Consider the following 19,264-nt stretch of genomic DNA (forward strand, 5'->3'; position numbering starts at 1 on the left):
TGTAAGTTTTGTTATGAAGCGAGGAATGCGTTGATATGTTATAATGTTAAATTGCATATAATATTAGCAATCAAACCATTATGACTCTCAATATGAGGAATGTGTGACAAGACTTGTAAGATTGTGAATGCAAGCATTTATGTATCAATAAAGTATTGAATATCTATGAGTTTATGAAGCGCGCCTGAGTTACAAAGTGGGCAGAAACCACCTGGGGTCCACACCGAAGAAGCAGGAAATGAACCATTGTATAAAAAAGGGAGCACAGGGCAAAAAGACAGAGATGGTGAGCAGGAGGAGGGTACTGCCAATTCCATCAATGAGAAGCTAATTTGGAAGGTGGCGCATAGCAGGAGATACATATAGGCCCCACCTCAAAAGCCCACCCTTCTCTGCGAGCAAAAAGCCTTCACCATCTGGATGGATGGCAATGATGTCAGTCTCTTATTATCAGTAGTTATATCGGATCCATCACTCCACTCACGCAAAAAATAGATAACCAGCGCCAGCATTAGTCACGTGATCTCAAACCAACAAGAAAATACTCAGTCAGTCTACAGTACATTAGAACAACCCACTTCTGGGAAACAGAAATAACACTGTTTTATTATTTACGGTCAGTTATAATATGTCAGTGATAATTTCACTACTTAACATATTATAATTAATTAAAGATAACAAAATAGTAATATTCCGTTTCACACAACAAAATGAGAAGAAGAAGAGAGAGAGAGAGCGCGGCAAAGGCCAAGTACCAACCAACACACAGAAACAAACTCACACTCACGCATCAGATTCACACACACTGACAAAAGACAAAAGTGACAGCAGTAGCAACAGCTACCTGAGACATCCCCACGCTGTGTTGTGGCCACCGCAACCGCACGCCGGCATGCAAGCAGGCCCCGCCGCTCCTTTACCTGGCCCCCACCTCCCCCCTTACCCCCAAACCAGCAATCACAACTCTGGGTCCCATAGTCCACTCCAATCCAATCCTTCTCATGTTTGACTTTTTCATTAGACCTATACCTCATTAGCCACGCTACTCCACTTAGTCCGAGCCTAATTCAAGCATATAACCAATTTCATTAATTTGGTGTATTGTTGTGTAAATACGTAGTAGGCAATCATGAGTGAATCAATAGTTAGATATAGTTAACGAGCAACTAGACAAATTTCATTAATAAGATTAATAAGAAAAAGAAAAATACCGTTAAATTAATAGCTTTAGTCGGTGCGTGCATACAAATATTTTATTCATTAAAATTAATGAGAAAAGGAGAAGTTAAATTTGGATATTTTCAAACATTAGACAACTAAACTATGCTTAAACCCTTGCACCACTCGTAGTTTAATCTCCAATGTTTTGGTATTAGTTGAATTAGAAACCTAGTCCAACACTCCAATTAGCGTGACCCAAAAAAGATTAAGGTCAAGGTGGATTTGTCAAAATTAGGCAACCTGGTCAAGTGAATGCGACCGTTTGAAAAAAAAATATGATGGTCCACAGATACCATTATCATGACAACCCTAATCATAACCTTATCCCCCTTCCCTTTACATACCCAATTTCCCATTTTACCCACCATTCTCCTTAACCCATAATCACTTGTGCTGGTTGGCTGGCAGAAGGAAAATACATGGATCTAGAAGCAATTATTATCAAGTCCTATGAAAAAAAATATTCAAAACGACACCGTTTTATCGTAGCGCTGTAGATTACCTGGTCGCAAGTAGCGGCCTCGAAGGACCACCCCGCCCTTTTTAAAAAGCCTAAACACGTGTTAAGGCCCGTGATTCCGGAGTCAGAGCCAACAAAAACAAATAAAAAGAAGAGACTGCCACTCTCGTAATTTACCAAATCAACAATGGCAATTACATTCTCCCCTTGTATTTAGCTCTCACCCTCCCCCACCCCCCCCAAGTCTCTCTCTCCTCTCTCTCCCTCTCTCGCTCTTTATTATTAAAAACCATTCTCCAAACAGAAACCGCCAATTCCCGGTTTGCCGGCCGGTTCGCGCCACCGGTCGTCACACTCCGTTCGGGTTAGTCCGTTTGGCTCCCGAGAAAACTAGAATCGCCACCGAATGATGACGTCGGGAACGAGAATGCCGACGTGGAAGGAGAGAGAGAACAACAAGAAGAGAGAGAGGAGGCGCAGAGCCATCGCCGCGAAGATCTACTCGGGCCTGAGGATGTACGGAAACTACAAGCTACCGAAGCACTGCGACAACAACGAAGTCCTCAAAGCTCTCTGCAACGAAGCTGGTTGGACCGTCGAAGAAGACGGCACCACTTACCGAAAGGTATATATAGTTCCTTCATCCTTGCTCTCTCTCTCTCTCTCTCTCTCTCTCTCTCTCTCAAATTCTCAAAGCCATTTTTGCTCAATTCGCTTGCGGTAATGTTAAAATGCGCCGTGGCGTTTGAAAACACCGCTTCCGATCCGATTTTTCTTTTATGCTTTTGAAAACTCTTGCTTAAGGTAGCTTAATTAAGCAGCGGATTTTGTAATCAGTCTGGCGCCGATCGGTGTGATCGATGCTTCAGATTGAATCTGGTGATTGTTTTACTTGCTTAATTTCTGAGTTTAATTATCTCAGCTAACGGCGTTCGTTAGATCGTTAATGTCGAGCGGGTCGCACGAAGCACGAGGCTCTTAGAGATTCGTTCGATTCTTTTGTATGAAAACGATGAACGCAATACTCAGAGACCTGCAAGCCTTTCTCGTGTGACCAAAATACCCCCGCTAGATTGGCGAAATGAGGCTCTCAATAGCGGGCATTCGGGTCTTTGTTGAGGGTATTTTCGTCATTTGGGATTCTTCCCACCTCCAACTTTCACTTGGCTTTAATACGACCGAATGTTCTCTCTCTCTTTTATCAGTCTGTTGACTGTTTTTGCTCTCTGCTTCCGATTTCTGAGCTCGTGGCTAAATTTGCGTGAAAGTGAAAACCTTTTCTTTATCTCTCTGCTTTCTTTTTTTTCTTTTTACTGCTCAAAGACTTACTGTGTCTGTGTTTCATCATTCCCAAAACTGCCACTTCACCCGCCTTAACCCGTTGGGAGACAACGAGGGCAATTTGGTCTTTCGACACTCAATGGGTACAACGACCAAGGACTTTTATTTATTTATTTATTTGTTTTTTTCTTTTCTGGAATTCTATGGCCTGTTTCCGAGATTTGCGGGGCAATCGCAGTACTTTCCCGTTAGATTGAGAACATGGCATATGATGGTTTGTGGGCCGGTGTTTTACTTTTTTTTTTTTTAATTTTGGGTTTTATTATAATTAATAATAATTAGGCTTTCTAATTTATAATTAATATTTATTTGAAAAGTGAAAATTTTGCTTGGTGATTCAAATAGGGGGCAACCCAAGCAAAAGAGGTTTATGAGAGGAAAGGATGATTTCTTGTTGGAAATCCTTGGATTCCTTTTTTTGGTTAAAATTGTAATTGCAATCTTTAAGGCGGTAAAGCGTGTGTGGCTTTAGATTGTGATGGAGGGAACATGTTGGGCGATGGCGTGTCGTGGAGGGGCCGCGTAACAACTAATATGCAGCCGCTGTTTGACATTATTGTCTCTCTTAATTCAGTCTTCATCCGAATCTGAGTGCAATTAGTCAATTACATTTTTGCCACCATTCCCCTATTAAGGGTGGCCTAATTTTATGTAGGCAGGTTGAGTTTTGGGAGAAATAATTCTTTTAGTTAATGAGGCTCCTTTTTTATATAAAAAATAGAAGCCTGTGTTTTCTTCTTTTGGTAGAGAAAAGAAAACATAGCAGTAAAGCATAATCAATCAAGGACAAATTTTCAGCTTTAATCAACTAAGGTCTTAGGAAAACAATGAACTTACTCTGGCTTGCTTCCTTCTATTAGCGATGAAATAGAGTAACAATTCTCAGTCTACTAGGAAATTGCGTGTTTAGGCATTTGTTACACTTTGAAGTACTTAGGATCTTTGCAACACTATTTTTCATGTGGTTAGGCTTTAAGATTTTCCTCCAGTGAAGTGAAAACAAATTCAGAATCTCAGACTTTTGATGATATTTGTATAATTTTGTCTCACAATAGGTTATATGTTCATTGTTGCAGGGATGCAAACCTGTGGATCGCATGGACATAATGGGAGGATCTACATCAGCAAGTCCATGTTCTTCTTACCAGCCAAGTCCATGTCAATCCTACAATCCAAGTCCCGCCTCTTCTTCATTTCCAAGTCCAGCTCGCTACCCTGCAAATGCAAACGGCAATGCTGATGCCAATTCTCTCATCCCATGGCTTAAAACCCTCTCATCAGGTTCATCATCTGCTACATCCAAGCTTCCCCAACTATTCATTCAAGGGGGTTCCATAAGTGCTCCAGTCACTCCACCACTGAGCTCCCCAACTTCCCGAACTCCTCGAACCAAAAGTGACTGGGATGAAGCAGTGGCTGGGTCAAACTGGGCAGGGCAGAATTATCCTTTCCTGCCTTCATCCACCCCACCAAGCCCCGGTCGCCAGGTTCTGCCTGATTCAGGATGGCTTGCTGGACTGCAAATTCCCCAGAGTGGCCCATCATCCCCCACATTCAGCCTTGTCTCGAGAAACCCTTTCAACTTGAAGGAGGCTTTGTCGGGTGGAGGGTCTCGGATGTGGACTCCGGGGCAAAGTGGAACATGTTCGCCAGTAGTTGCTGCAAGTGTTGATCACAGTGGAGATGTTCCAATGTCAGATGGAATGGCAGCTGAGTTTGCATTTGGCAGTAACACATCAGGATTAGTGAAACCATGGGAAGGTGAAAGGATTGAGGAATGTGTATCAGATGATCTCGAACTAACTCTTGGAAGTGCTAGAACCAGGTAAGTTGGAATCGAATTTGTGGGCGAATGGATCCAACTGTTTCGAGAGTTCCTCAACTTTACTGGTTTTGTTTGTTAAGGACTTTGTGTTGGTGCTGCAGATGAGAGAATGAATTGGGAGAGAACTGTTTATGGGTCTCTTGATGCAGGTTCTTCCTTCTCTTCATGCCAAGCTCCACTTCATGTCCCAGGGTGTTTTAGTGGGTCAGTTAGAAGTACAGTGAGTAGGAGCAGCTGTTTTCTTTTTCTTTTTTCTCCTTTTATTTTTTCCTTAACAAAAGAGCACTAAAAATTAAATTATAAATAGTTCATGGTGGTGTTTTGCCCCTTCTGTTAAATTCATTCTTCCATTTTATTCTTCTTTGTCATTTTTTTTTTCTCCACATAACATTGGAAGGATTCATATATGATCTTGGTTTGTTTGTTTGTTTGGGATTTGTGATTGAGTCGGATTTTGGATGTGTAGACTAACTCATTGCCTACAAGTTCTGACCTCTTCAGCTCAATAGCATGTTTGGTTAACATGCCTGCCATTTTATTACTAAAATTTGCATTTTATATAAGTATGAATTGTAAGAAGACGAGCCTTTTATTAGATTGAGATGTACTCCTAATATATAACGCAATATGCATTATCTGTCATTATCATCCTGTTTCTGCTCTCTATAAGCTTCAACTCCCCCATCATTCTGTCATCCACAAAACAAAACAGTGTGCTATCCAATTTTGAAAAGATTCAAACGCTCAATTTTGTAAGTTGCAAGCCACAAACAAGCGCAAAGCAATACTCGCATGATCACATCCAGTTAAACATGCACACAAACACATAACATCAAGAAAACCCAATTCAGAAAAGAAAAGAAAAACCGAGGGAGAATATATACCGGCGGAGAATGGAAGTTCGAGTGGAGGGACGAGAAATCCGGAACTCCAGAAGCCAAAGCCTCGGCCTCAACCTTAGAATTGAGCTTTTGGGGACCCTCCATTAGCTTATGTTCTTGTTCTGCATGTGCTATCCATGAAGGCGGTGGCTTCATGAACAATATTAGGGGGGATTTTTCCAAGGGACTGAGGGAGGCCAACAGAAACCAATTTATCTGCAACGTTTTTATAAGAGAACTAATAAACATTGGAAATGCAGAAGCGTTTTGAGTTTCCATAATTACATTTCTCTCTCTTTCCTTTGAATTCTGCTCCATTTTAGCATCAGGTCAAATAAAGTCCTGTCTTCTTCGTCGCTCGCCAAGGCCATCATCTAGATTTCACCCACACACGCACTTCTGTCTTCTTCTCTTATTACGCCTAGTTTCAAAAGATAGAAGAGTGAGGAGTCCACTCTTTTGGCTAGAAAAATGGAGACATGCAAATTACAAATTTCAACCTTTAAAATCTGACAAGTTTTTCATTAGATTGAGATGTGCTCATAATATTAGGTAATTAATTTCCACCTGTTCTATGCGTTATTCGTCTTTGGGAGGGGAACAAAAGCCCACTGCCATGATCGTATTATGGTCCGGAACAAAACCAGAAGTTCCACTCACAAAACAAGTCTTCTAACAAAGTACTGTATTTACTTTTCTGATTTCCTTTGTTAATAAATACTTTTCAATGAGTTTTGGCTTTTGTCCAGAACAAATGTGTCATTTACAAATAGAAATCGAGACGCCATGAGTATATATACACTGCGGTGGTCTCCATGTACATGCTATGTCCCAGGAAGTGTTTCATGGGAAAAGAATGGCAGCAACTGAAAGCTTCAAAGCATATGCACAGAACATACAATCTTCAAAGATTCATTTCCCCCTGATCATAGGTAACTTCTACCAAGTAATCCAGGGATGTGCTCAACTTTGTCACCCCTCAATCTTCTGATATAGATCTGCGAGGGCACGATAGAGGGTAGCAGCGGCAGGTGGTCTGGGCAACGAGCCAAGAAGTACATCTGATGCAGTTATTGACTGGCTGCCATAAAATCGAGAATTCACCTTTGTGCGGGTGGTTACAATACTACCTTCAAGTGAACATCCAACAAATGCACCTGCAATTGCAATAATTGATGATGTAATGTGGTATTATTTATAAGGAAACTACTCAAAATGAAAATATAAAGAAAAATTAAAGTATAACATCAGAAATGCATATTAAGTCGGAAAAAATAGGACACCTTTACTACAGCTGTATGTATAACAAGCAGCGTAACCACCATCACCGGCTCGAACATCAGCTTCAACTGCCCTTCCAACAACGCCAACTGCAGCACTCAAGCCAGCTCCTACAGATAGATGCACATTACCACTGAATGTTTTTACAGCCTCAGTTGTTCTCAAAATAATGATAAAGTCCGTCAACTCCCCTCCAGCCTGCAACAAAAAAGAGGGTATGGGAATTTAAATCTTCAGTTATATACAAAATACATACTGAGACTGGGAAGGTTTTGCTATGCTGACTTAATAATATCCCATTTCAAACTTCTTAAACTAGCATCAAATAGGAAACTTTGAACAAGGATCCAAATTAAAATTGACATAGACAGCAAAAACTTTATAGATTTGGTACAATCAATATTTTTCTAAAAACTATTTAAATCTTATTGTTGTTCCTCCATTTGACTACACATGAATAAACATATGCAATGGTTATTTCTGTCAGAGTAGTTGCAAATTGTCAAACTGGAGAATAAATGTCAAAGTTGTTATAAATAAAATATTGCACCTGTGCTCCCCAACCTATACCAAATGTAGAAACAGCAGATGGTGGAGACCAAGAGCCATCTTCTCTACGAGCAATCACGACTCCAGTACCTATATTGTAGGTAACCATAACTCCAACTTTCACAGCAGTGATTATTGCAAGGCCTTTTGCTTGTCTTAGAATGGCATCCGGAATTGACTTCTCAGGTTTTAGGGAGCATACCTGAACAATTAATTCCATGAGTAGCGTTTATAGAATATTCATGCCAGTTAGAAAAACATTTTCATTAAGAAATTAAGAGTACATGTTAATATCATAGAGACCGATTTTATTCTTTAAATAACCAAATTCATGAATTCTTCTCCCACTATAATTTATGATCCATACAGCGGCTAATTTTTGTGCACATTTATTTAAGTCATAAGTTCTCAAGCCAAAGCAACACAGTCACTAAGATATTGGGCCTTCTCAATGTAATTCAAACTTAAGGCAAATACGTTCTTAAGGTAAAACTGTAGCTCACTGGCTATCAAAGCAGTAGAGGCATCAACAATACATGTTCAACAGTTTTGACACTTCAGAGTCTTACCTTCTTATAAACACGAATTGCATTTGCTGCCTTATATATCTCATACTCCATGGATTGTCCCCAAGGAATATTAACCCACGACCGCAAAGTACTAAGGTCTGTCAGATCCTGGGTTGGCATCTGGGCTGCATGGCTTACTTGGTCCATTAAGTACGGCTGGACCGAGTCAAGTCGTACACAGCATACATCACAGACTCGTTGGGGATCTGCAACACGGAACTTTGCCGGCATCAAACTCCTTCCCTTAGAGCAGTCACCACAAAATATTCCTCCACAAAACCGACAATGATGCCTAGAACACATGATGGGATGAAAATGCACACCACAGAGCATACAAGCAGATGCAGAACTGTCAGCCAACCATTTTGGTGGCTCTGCTTCGATAAGTTCTCTTACATTAGCAAAGTTTGCATCTGTGAGTGTTTGGGCCATTTCTTTCCAAGCCTGGTCAAGGAGATTATCCGATATCCATGAAAGTTTGCATCCATACATATCAGCTGAAGCAATTGAACTTACTTTCCCACGGGCTGCAAGCAGCATTTCTACCATCACATCCCACATAGTCAGCTCCTTCTCTTCCCCAATATACTGGCCCCAACCCATGTCACCGTCAGGAAAGTATCCCCCATTTGAGTAGAAACCTTTGGCCCACTCTTCATGCTCAGTTTCCCACATAGGCGGAACGGAAACAGGTATCCAAACCCCAGTTTCTTCAGAAAGTGGAGCATCATAATAAAAGTATTTTCTTTGGCCCCCATTTTCCTTCTCATGTAACTCAGACTCACATTCTCTAGATTCTGTCATTATTTGGTCATCATTATGCTTCTGCTCTCTATGATTTTCAACTCCTCCATCATTCTGTCCATCAAAAAAACGGTAGGTAGCAATTAAAATTTTGCCAAGCCGCAAGCACAAAGCAATACTTACAGGCCGCAGACACAAGAACTAAACTAAAACAGAAAGGCCTATTTTTTTTTCTTTTTAATTTTTGGAGAAAGCCCAAAAATTGAAACCAAGCCACCGAAAGACTGTACTTTCCCATTTCCCCGGATTGAATTTTACTTCTGAATCGCAAAAAAACCCTAATTGTTCTCATAGGTGAGGCAACACCAGCTCAATTTTGGGACTTTAACAAAATGATAATCGAATACGTCAAGATATGCACATATAGAGTATGATCAAATCCCAAAACTTATTCTTCGCCCACAAAAGAATTCAAAACTTAAACACTCACATAAATGAAATCAAGAGAAGCAGAGAGAGGATGAATATTACCGGCGGAGATTGGAAATTGGGGTGGAGGGTGTCTCCCTGAAGCGAGAAATCCGAAACCCTAGAAGCCAAAGCCTCGGCCTCAACCTCAGAATCGAGTTTATGGGGCCCCTCCATTAGTTTAACCAAATCAAAGCTTCGATCTTTATGTTCTTCTTCGGCGTATACTAATCATTCAGGAACAATCGCAACTAATTCCGTGAGGACGAAGAGGGATTGTGACGAAAACAAATTGCAAAACACAATTATTATTTTGCATAGAACAGAAAACAGGATTGGCGAAAAAACATGAATTGCTTATAGTAGAGGATGAAGCTGTAATGTCGTGTCGGCCAGTCTTCGTCTCTAAAACGTTTCCTTCGTCTATTTATTGTTGGAGCCCAGTTTTATTTCTAATTACTTCATTTGCTAAAGTTTTATTCAGTTAATCATTATTCATTTTTCATCAAATAAGTTTTGTCTTTCTTTTTCCAAAAGAAAACTCAATAAGCATGTGTTTCGGTGTCATCTTACAATTTTAGCTAAGTTAATAAATAAAAAATTGTTGAAAGCAAAGCTTAATTTTAGAAAATATGTTGGTAACATAGTTGCTAAACTATTATTCTTTGAAAGTTAAGTTATATCTAGTTGCCAACGAGGTCTAGTAGAAACTATTATTCTTTGAAAGTTAAGTTATATCTAGTTGTCAACGAGGTCTAATCCGGTGAAACAATATGATATTTTACGATCCTAAAAATTTGTCAAAAAGCAACATAAAACAAAGGAAATGGAAAATTTTCCTATTATATTTATGAACATAATCTAAACAAGCAAAAACAATTTCTTTCATCACCAAGAATTGTTTACAACATTAGTGATTTGCAAGATAATGGACTACTTATATCTTGCTCCAAACTACTATAAGCACATGGTAAGGAATGAGATTTATCACACAATCAAGATGTCATAGATATTAAAACTTGAAACTTTGCAAGTCAATGCTATTTTTTACTGGACTAGTCCCGTTGGCATCTTCTTTAATTATTATTTTAAGTATTATCTTACCTACCAATTCTTAATAATTAACAAATACGTTTTTCAACATAAATTTTAAAATATATTTGAGCATGAAATTAACAAGAAATTATGACTTTGAAATTGAAAAAATAATAATGATATATGTGAAATTTACCTCATTATTCTAACATCGCAGCGAGCGAACCGGCAGAGACGAACGGTGTTGTCTTAGAAGCCACTAGCAGAGTCTGAGCGGGTCACCAATGGCAACCCGGTTCCAGAGTCCGACTCCAAGTCATAAAGTGGCGAGCTTGGTCCTGGTCCTGGTCCTCTTAGCTAGCCTATACGGCTCCTGCCGTGGATCTGAGTCTCGGATCCATCCGGGTCGCGACCTGTTGGCCACTCAAAGGAGGAACAACGGCAGTCAGAACCAGATCCCGAGCTGCAACGACATGTCGTCGGAGTCACAGTGCTCCCGGAATCCAAAGTGCCGGTGGTGCCGCAGCGACGCCCTCAACGACATGTGCTTCCCAAAGCTCGAGGCTTTGCGCTTACCCCCACAGGTCTTCTCTTGCAAAATTGACTACAGTCGTCTCAACAGAAATCATGAGAAAGCTTAGCTTGAGTAGATTTTAATTTAAAGTCAGCTGCTTTTAAATAATTTTCCACTTATAATCACAAATCAATTCTTGTGTGTTGTTGTTGTTTGTTGAGTAGGGAATTGTGCATCTTGTGATCTGTAAATGATGTGTTGTGAATTGAAATTGATCTGTTCTTCAATTGAAGATCTGAATCTTTTGATAGACTGTAGTTGAAGTTGTGATTGTTGAAGGTTAGATTCTGTTTTTCCCAGCTAAGGATTAGGATTTAATAGAATGGGAAGTTGAAGTATCAGAGGAAGTGGATTAAGCTTGAGCAGCTTAAGATTAAGCTTAATACATGTGCCTCAAAAGTAGTTTAAGTGGCTTAAGATCATCATATCCATGCCTTAGGAATTGAGGCACATTTTGCAAAATTGTGTATGTTTCATTTTCATGTAGAGGATTTGTACATTTATAAATTAGAGGAAGAAATATAGCTGCCTGCTTGTAAGTTGTGCTTGTACAATGTGAAAATAAATCAACTTTGTACATTTTGCTTGTAAGTTTTGTGAGTGATCCATGGAAACCTAGAAGAAAGTATGAAGCCTGGCATGCAAGGTAATGGGACAACTGGACAAGGGTTAGCAACAAGATAATATGTAAGGGTCACTTTGTTGTGCAAAAAACCCTCAGGTTCAGGTGTAGAGCAATTAGGTTTTTGAATCGTTTCTTTGGGTTTCGCAGCTCCGCCTGAAGAAGATGATGGGGGGTCTTTTATTGTTCTTTTCATTGATAAAATTTGTATGCAACTTGCAACCAACTAGATTGGAACTGCAACCACAGCCTCCCAGCATATAGCACCGCTGGTTATATCCTATAAGTCACGTGGTGTGGGTGATGCTATACAACTCCTCATGTAATCTCTTGCACTCCAAAAATAAATGTATTACAGTTCCTAAACCCTACACAGTGCGGATAGAGCTGGGAGTTGTGTATTTGTATTTTAGGGTGTAAGTATATGAACAGTAGCGGACAGCACCGTTGTATTTACTGGATCTATATCTTGTTATTGGTTTTTTATACCATGTCTAGGAACTTTCCACTTGAGAACAGTCAAGTATGGAGAAAAAGGTTGCTGCTCTCAGATGCAACTCAGATATGGGGTGTGCCATCAATGTTATGGCTTTAGTTTAGTTTGTATAGCTGGATGTTAGGGAAGAAGGGGAAACCAAAATGATGAGTACAGATCCGGTTGCTCGAATGGAGTAGTGATCCTGTTCTTTTGCCCTTGCTCTCAGGAGTCAGGACCTTCTAGAAATATATTATGTCTGGGATTTCAGCTAGTGGCATTAGTGATAGAGCTAAATAACAGCACAAAAATGTGGGGTTAGCAATAAAACCCGGGATCTAAGAGCTAAATTGCTGGAGAAGAACGTGGGGGTTTTCAACAAAGTAATCTCTTCCTACATTTAGAATATAGATAGAAGAAACCAATGCAGTCCCACATAGTACTTAGTATCAAGAATTGTTTCAAGCATGGAAGAGAAAAAACAAGCAATAAACGGTGTTTTAAACCAAAACACTGCAGCAATAAACTGCGCATCAAGATTTCCTCTTTAAGATTGTTCTGATAAGTTAATGAAAAGAAACAAATGAACGCACAATCGTCAAACAATTTCAACTACGAACATATTATTTGAGCAACTGAACTGAGTTTAGAAATCAAATCAAATCGTGGTGAACAAGGAGAGCCTCTTTTTCCACCTTTAAAATTAACAAACAAATTGAACATATTTGTTCAACTTTACAACAAAACAGAGACAGACACCAAATCAATTCACACTGCTTCATCATCTTTGGCTCCGCCAGCGCCGACGCCACTAGCAGCCGCAACAAACTGCTTCACAGCATCCCTCATATCATCACAATTCAGCCCATCAAAGAACTCCATCAACTTCCCCAGCTCCTGGTCTGCCATGTCATCCACAAACGGTCGGACTGGAACGGCGTTCTCCGGTTGTAAAGAATATGAATTTGGATTATCATCCACAATTACCGCCCGGCTCAAGTCCCTCCCTAACCCGGACAAGTCCTTCACCAACTTCCCATCCACTTCTTTACACGCGTCCCTGTAGAGCCGGTGCGAAATGACCCGGTTCCGGTCCAACCGGTCCAGCACCAACGACGCGTACTCTCTCAACCCGGCCGTGAACACTACCAACTCGTACTTCTCTGCAAGATTCTCCAACAACTCGTCCACACCAGGCCGCTTCAGCACGTAGAAATTCATGGCTACGCCGTCGATATTCGGCCGTATGACGAAATCGTACTTCTCCGGCGGCGGCTCGGCCTGAGAGTGAACCAGCGTCTCGTCGAGATCAAGAAACACGGTCGGCTTCTCCTCAGAGACCAGCGGTGGGAGCGGGGTGTCGAAGAAAAGATTGCGTCCGATCGGGTCTTCTGATCCGGGTTCGGGCTCGTGGATTTGGGATTTCTTGAGGATCTTGAATCCTTTGTGGCGGTTGGGGGTCCCTATTCGCGCTAGCTTGGTGAAGAGCTTGATGAGGCGGCGCTGGCAAGTGAAGATCGAGGAGAGCACAGCGGAGGAGGCCGCGGCTGCAGCCTTTTTCGCCGAGGACTTGCCGCGGGTGCGCCTCCTGTTGGCGCTCTTCTTCACAATCTTGGACACCATTTCTTCAAATTCTCGCTTGCCAATTTGTCTTCTTCAAAATCTTGATCAGAAATCAAGAGAGAGAGAGAGAGAGAGAGAGAGAGAGAGAGAGGTGTGGAGTTTGAAATGGTGGAATTTGAGGAAAGGGGGAGTTTTTAAACCTTAGGTTCGGTGTAACGGTCGTCAGTGTAGGTTTGGAACCGAAGCTGAGGGGAAGTGGTTATTGGTTTAGGTTCGAACATGTGTGAAAATCGAAGGATGATTAGGATTGGGGCTTGGCTGGATGGCAGGTTTTAGATTGAAGTGAACGCGTCACTGTCAGTACAAAATTACAGCTTTTGCCAACTCCCCTAAATTCGCATTCCTATTTGTTATTTCTGAGAACCTTCCACATTTGTTTTTCTTCTCTAAAAGAAGGTTCTATAGTTTTGTTATGTTTCAATGCTTTATATTTTGACTGCCTTTATTATTTTTCATTCAAATAAACGAGAACAAGAAATGTAAAATAATTTCCAATTGGAAACGAATATCATTTCTTTCGTGTTTATTTGACAGAGAGAATGAGTTTCGAAATATTTTTAAGATCTTAACTGCAAATTTGGGATTTTTATTTATTTCTTGTTTGAAAGTCAAATTCAAGGCTATAGACATGCATGCTTTTCAAAAACTCTTGAGTACCGTACCTTCATTTCGACATCTTATCATTTAACGAATTTTAAGAATGGCCGATCTAATGGCAAGACCAAACTCAACAGTTTTGAAAAGTTGCACTGAGTGAAAGTTGATTGTCGTTGTTAATTACCTGAATGCAATAGAAGATTATCATCATGTTGGATCATAGAAGATCGACAGGATGATAATCTTCCAACTCCAACACAAGTTTAGACATTTTACTTGGGTTTCATTCTAAGGCTTCTTAGATTGTCCAGGTTCTTGATGTTCTATCAGTTTACAAGTATCAATTGTCCAAGAGACCGACCGATGACACCTTTTACGTAAGACTTGCCGTTTTCATGCAACATGTTATAAAGAAACAAAAAAAAAAGGTTGATCATCATCAAGGCTTACAAAAACTGTTTCATTTCATAACAAAAAAAATATTTATATATCTTCTTTAATTTCTCAATGTTAAAAAAAAGGATGAAATCCTGTGCGAAAGCACACGATTACATTAATAATTAGCAGAAAGAAACTGCACACGATCACCACCTTTGTCCCCCACTCCAAAACTGGCGGCCCAAATGGGCGAACTCTATGGACACTGATGATAGAGAACGGCGTCGAAACGGTAGGTTTAGACTTAGCATCACTCATCTCCTGCAACTCATCGTCGTCGTCGTCGTCATCAGACGACATCAATCCATCGTCACCAACAAACTTCTTCACGGCAACCCTAATGTCCTCACAACAACGTAACTCTTCGTCCTCAAAGAACTCCAGCAACCTCTTGAGCTCCCGGTCCGCTGGGTCGTCATAAAACCGGACGACGGGGATCGCATTCTCTGGCTGGAGGAAATAAGCATTGGGATTGTCGTCCACAATCACCACCCGCCTCAAGTCCCGCCCCAACCCGGACAAGTCCTTCACGAACTTCCCACTCATCTCCTTACACGAGTCCCTGTAGAGCCGGTGCGACACCAGGCGCTTCCGGTCCAGCCGGTCCAGTATCAGCGTCGCGTAGTCTCTCAGCCCCGCCGTGAACACCACCACCTCGTACTGTGCCGCCAGCCTCTCCAAAAAAGCGTCCACGCCGGGTCGTTTCACCACGTAGAAAGTCATCACCTTGCCGCGGATCTTCGGCCGGACAAGGAAGTCGAAGTTCTTGGGCGGCGGACCAGTCACGGAGTGGACCAAGGTCTCGTCGAGGTCCAGACACACTGTCCGTTTCTCCGGCGAGGCTAGAGGCGGGAGTGGGAGGCGGGCCTGGGGTTCGGTCCGGGTCTCCGGGGACTGGGGTTTGTGGAGGACCTTGAATGCTTTGTTGGTGCCGACGCGGGTCAGCAAGACGGTGGATGGAGCAATCGCCGACTTTTTCAAGGAGCAGTTGCGGCGGTGGCGCCTCCGTATGCCGCGGCAGCGCTTGATGGGCATGTGCTTGTTGGTGCTGGGGGTTTTCTTGAGAATCCTGGACACCATATTTCTTTGGTTGGTTGTTGCTTCAATGTCGAAATTGAAAATGGTGGAGAAGTTGAATTGAATTGTTGAGAATTGTTGGGGGGGAGTTTTAAATTTCTGGTGGGTGCAACGGAAGGTTGGAACAAAAGGAGAGATGGTTGGGATGATTTAAGGGTGAGCGAGGGTAAGTTTGTTGGAGCTGCGGTTAATTTTGTTTAGATATTGGTTTTTACTGTTAGAATTGAAGGCATTGTTGGAGTTGGATGGTTATTTTAGTTTTAGTTAACCAGCTGGTTTAGTTTCAAGTGAAGGCACCAGTCTACCGGTAAAATGGTTATCACAGTCAATGAGTCAACAGTCTATCACATTTCTTTATTCTAATGCAGAACGAGAATTTGAATTAGAAGCTCTTTCAATAGTGATAAATGAGGTATCACTGTATGAAAAACTAATTTGGACCTGGAACCTATTTCAATATCTGAATTTTGACTTTCATTCCCTTATTTGGCTAATTCCGTTGATTGCTGAATTCCTTTCTTCTTCTTCTTTTTTATTTTTTTATTTATTATCTTTTTTCTATTGATGCTATGTTTTGACTTTTTTATGTTACCTTATTTAGGAGGGTGTATTCAATTTAGATTTTAAATGATTTTAAAAGAGTTATAAAGTTGATGGAGTTTAATTGAATTTGATTGTGTTTGATTGAATTCTACAAACTCCACATAGATTTTGACTAAATTCGTGTATAGATTTTAATTGAGTTTGTTAGAATTTTATTATTGATTTTAATGGAGTTTATAGCAATGGCGATGGTGGTGATGGCAATGGCGGTGGCGATGGTGGTTTGTGGGGGAGGTAGTGGTGGAGGAGGTAGGGGTGGTAGTGGTGGTGGTGGTGGGAGTGAGGTGTGAGGAGGTGGGGGTGATAGTGATGGTGGTGGTGGGAGTGAGATGGTGGAGGTGTTGGTGTTGGTGGTGGTGGTGGTGGAGGTGGTAGTGGCAATGGCGGTGATGATGTTGGCGGTGGTTGTGGGGTAGTGACGGTGGGGTGATAGTGGGGGTGGTAGTGGTGGTGGAGGTAAGGGTAAGGGTAGTGGTGGAGGTGGTGGCGATGGCAATGATGGTGATGGTGTTGGTGGTAATGGTGGTGACGATGGGGATAGTGGGGGTGGCTGTGGGTGGTGGTGGTGCTAAGAGTGGCGGCCATGATGATGATTGTGGTGGTGGCGGCGGAGGCGGCTATGGTTATAGTCATGATAAGATGGTGATATAGAAGTGGTGAAATCATATATTGAGAATAAAAATAATATATTTATCAAAATCTCTGGAAGGAAGCAAAGATTTGTCATAGCCTAAAATTAGTTTATTATCAAACGAAATCCACCACTTTTTGTATTTCCTTTAAAATCAACGAGTTTTTGAATATACCCCAACTTTTATGAAATCTTTTAAAGTCGTGATTGAATACATCCAAATATGAATGGGGTTTAAAAAGTTTGACTTGAATACACTCAGAATTGAATAGACTTTTATAATATCGTGATTGAATACACCTAAACTTGTAAACTTCTTTAAAATCTTTTAAAATCTAAATTGAATACATTCTATTCTATGCCACTTTTAGTAATAACGAATTCTTCTACCATATTTTTGGTTTTTCTTGTTGATTAAAAAAAGGATAGAATTTTATTAGATAAAAAGGAATGATAGTATAAAGGAGACATAAGTAAAGCTTTTCAAGTGACTTAAACAAAGAGGGAATAAGAGGTTCGGACGAAGGTTTTGGGCCAGCCATGGTTTAGTGAGCGTAAATAAAATAACAATGTAAGGTTTAGTTTAGTATTCTAAAATTTGGTTGGATATAGAGAATAAATCAGGATTTGGAAGGCCAAAAAATGCGGTTTTTCAAAAATGAAATTTGGGTGTAGTGAGTGATTAGATGCACTGCTCAAGTATTTGGGTGCATTTAGAAATTCTCAAATAAAACCTCTCAACTATGGACAGCTCGTCTAAAAGAATAATTGCGCCTGGGCCACAACACGACACCACAATGCAAATGTTATGGCCTCTGAATGTTAGCCCATACGAAATAAAGAAGGCCTCCAGCAGCATCATGTGGACTCTTGTAAACATTTTCATACCAATTGGTACTAAATAAAGCTTGTATAGAAAACACATGTCTTATTTTGTCACGCGATGAGAGATATATATATATACAGTCCCTTTCTATTGAGGATCCTCAAATAATTTTATTTGAGGGACGCCCTTTAGGGTACCCTACAATTTCTTTTCTAGTGATCCAAACCATCTATTTTTTAGGTCTTCATTCATAGATCATCCTTACAAAAAATTAGACAAATCGGACATTGTTTCGACATCCAATTGTGTCTTACAAAATCAATGAACACGGTGCTTCAAGAAAGTACTAAAATTTCAATAACTCAATTGAGTGGTCAAATGATATCGGATTCAAGTGATTTTTTGTAGAGATGATCTTTGAATGAGTATCTACAAAATAGATGGTTTAGATTAGTAAAATACAATCCATAGTGGCCCTACAAGGGGTGTCCCTCAAATAAGCTTATTTGAGGGATCCCTCAATGGAAGCTCTCTGTATATATATATATGTAATTTTATACAATCGATGACACTTAAAATTTCTCAAAACTTATGGCATGCTTATTGATACCTAGCCATAATAAGTCCGATCGGAATAAAATAAAATCGGGATGAACCATTCTATCTTCCAAACGGAGATGGCTGGCTCTTCCTAGAATGAGAGTTGATCAGTGAGCATCCCCTCATTACCAAAACACAAGATTTAAAATATATATATATATATGAGGAAAGCAAAGCATTAGAATGACATCACTAAAAAGTACGCAGAAAAATGAGTTGATCAGACGTTTGTATATTGGCCAAACTTTTCTGGAAGTACATTTGCTTACCCTGAAAATGAGGCTGAAAATGATACGCCAATAAGTAAGCAATGACTTGACCACGCTACACTGAAAACAGTGAGTATAGTATCTTGGTAGTTGAAAAGAGCAAATTTCTTCATAAAGTAATGCAGTAAGTGTTACTCATCAGGTCAGGTCTTTGCCTGCCACTGAAAACAATGAAAAGCTTTCTAGTAAGATAACAGAGCATGTCTCCATGAATTGTTATTATACTCTGTTATCACCTTCCACTTTCCATGAATTGGTCAAAAGAATTTAATTTCCATATCTTAAAGTAAAGTGTGAAATCCTGTGTGAACAGAATAAGATTACATGAACAATACCAGAACAACAACTATCACAAAAAGATGGCTAAATGGAGGGAGACTGATGAAGAATGGTGTTGAAATAGTGAATAGTGGGAGGTTAGATCTTGCATGCGCATTGATCAATTTATTGGTTGGTATCAGACTTCTCTCTGCTTCATCATTCATGGTTCTTCTTTTGAATTTAGTGGAAGATTGAAGAGAAGTTGATGTTAGCCTGCACTAATGAATAGTTTAT

At 40.4% G+C, this 19,264-nt stretch overlaps 4 protein-coding genes across 5 annotated transcripts; 1 reads left to right on the forward strand and 3 right to left on the reverse strand.

Moving 5' to 3' along the window:
• Nucleotides 1-1,747: 1,747 nt before the first annotated feature.
• LOC103324904 (BES1/BZR1 homolog protein 4) lies at nt 1,748-5,185 on the forward strand. Of its 2 annotated transcripts, XM_008227017.3 has the most exons (3): nt 1,748-2,306; nt 4,099-4,847; nt 4,949-5,185. In XM_008227017.3, the coding sequence occupies exons 1-3, from the start codon at nt 2,088-2,090 to the stop codon at nt 4,950-4,952; spliced, it is 972 nt and encodes a 323-aa protein (XP_008225239.1). In that variant the 5' UTR covers nt 1,748-2,087; the 3' UTR covers nt 4,953-5,185. The 2 variants fall into 2 exon arrangements, with proteins under 2 accessions (XP_008225239.1, XP_008225238.1); XM_008227016.3 differs by having other exon boundaries at nt 1,923-2,306; nt 4,099-4,985.
• Nucleotides 5,186-6,398: 1,213 nt separating this feature from the next.
• On the reverse strand, nt 6,399-9,760 carry LOC103324905 (RING/FYVE/PHD-type zinc finger family protein). Its single transcript, XM_008227018.3, has 5 exons — nt 9,403-9,760; nt 8,128-8,985; nt 7,560-7,760; nt 7,012-7,207; nt 6,399-6,885 (listed from the first exon to the last, which is right to left on the reverse strand). Exons 1-5 carry the CDS (start codon nt 9,514-9,516, stop codon nt 6,701-6,703), a joined length of 1,554 nt encoding a protein of 517 aa, XP_008225240.2. The 5' UTR covers nt 9,517-9,760; the 3' UTR covers nt 6,399-6,700.
• A 2,824-nt stretch (nt 9,761-12,584) lies between these two features.
• On the reverse strand, nt 12,585-13,758 carry LOC103324906 (uncharacterized). The gene has a single exon (XM_008227019.2). The coding sequence runs from the start codon at nt 13,666-13,668 to the stop codon at nt 12,814-12,816; it is 855 nt and encodes a 284-aa protein (XP_008225241.2). The 5' UTR covers nt 13,669-13,758; the 3' UTR covers nt 12,585-12,813.
• A 1,017-nt stretch (nt 13,759-14,775) lies between these two features.
• LOC103324922 (uncharacterized) lies at nt 14,776-15,783 on the reverse strand. Its single transcript, XM_008227034.2, has one exon. The coding sequence runs from the start codon at nt 15,781-15,783 to the stop codon at nt 14,776-14,778; it is 1,008 nt and encodes a 335-aa protein (XP_008225256.2).
• Between the last annotated feature and the right edge of the window lie 3,481 nt (nt 15,784-19,264).

Source organism: Prunus mume, linkage group LG3 (genome assembly GCF_029339155.1).
Source record: "Prunus mume cultivar Tortuosa linkage group LG3, ASM2933915v1, whole genome shotgun sequence".
Lineage (NCBI taxonomy): Eukaryota > Viridiplantae > Streptophyta > Magnoliopsida > Rosales > Rosaceae > Prunus > Prunus mume.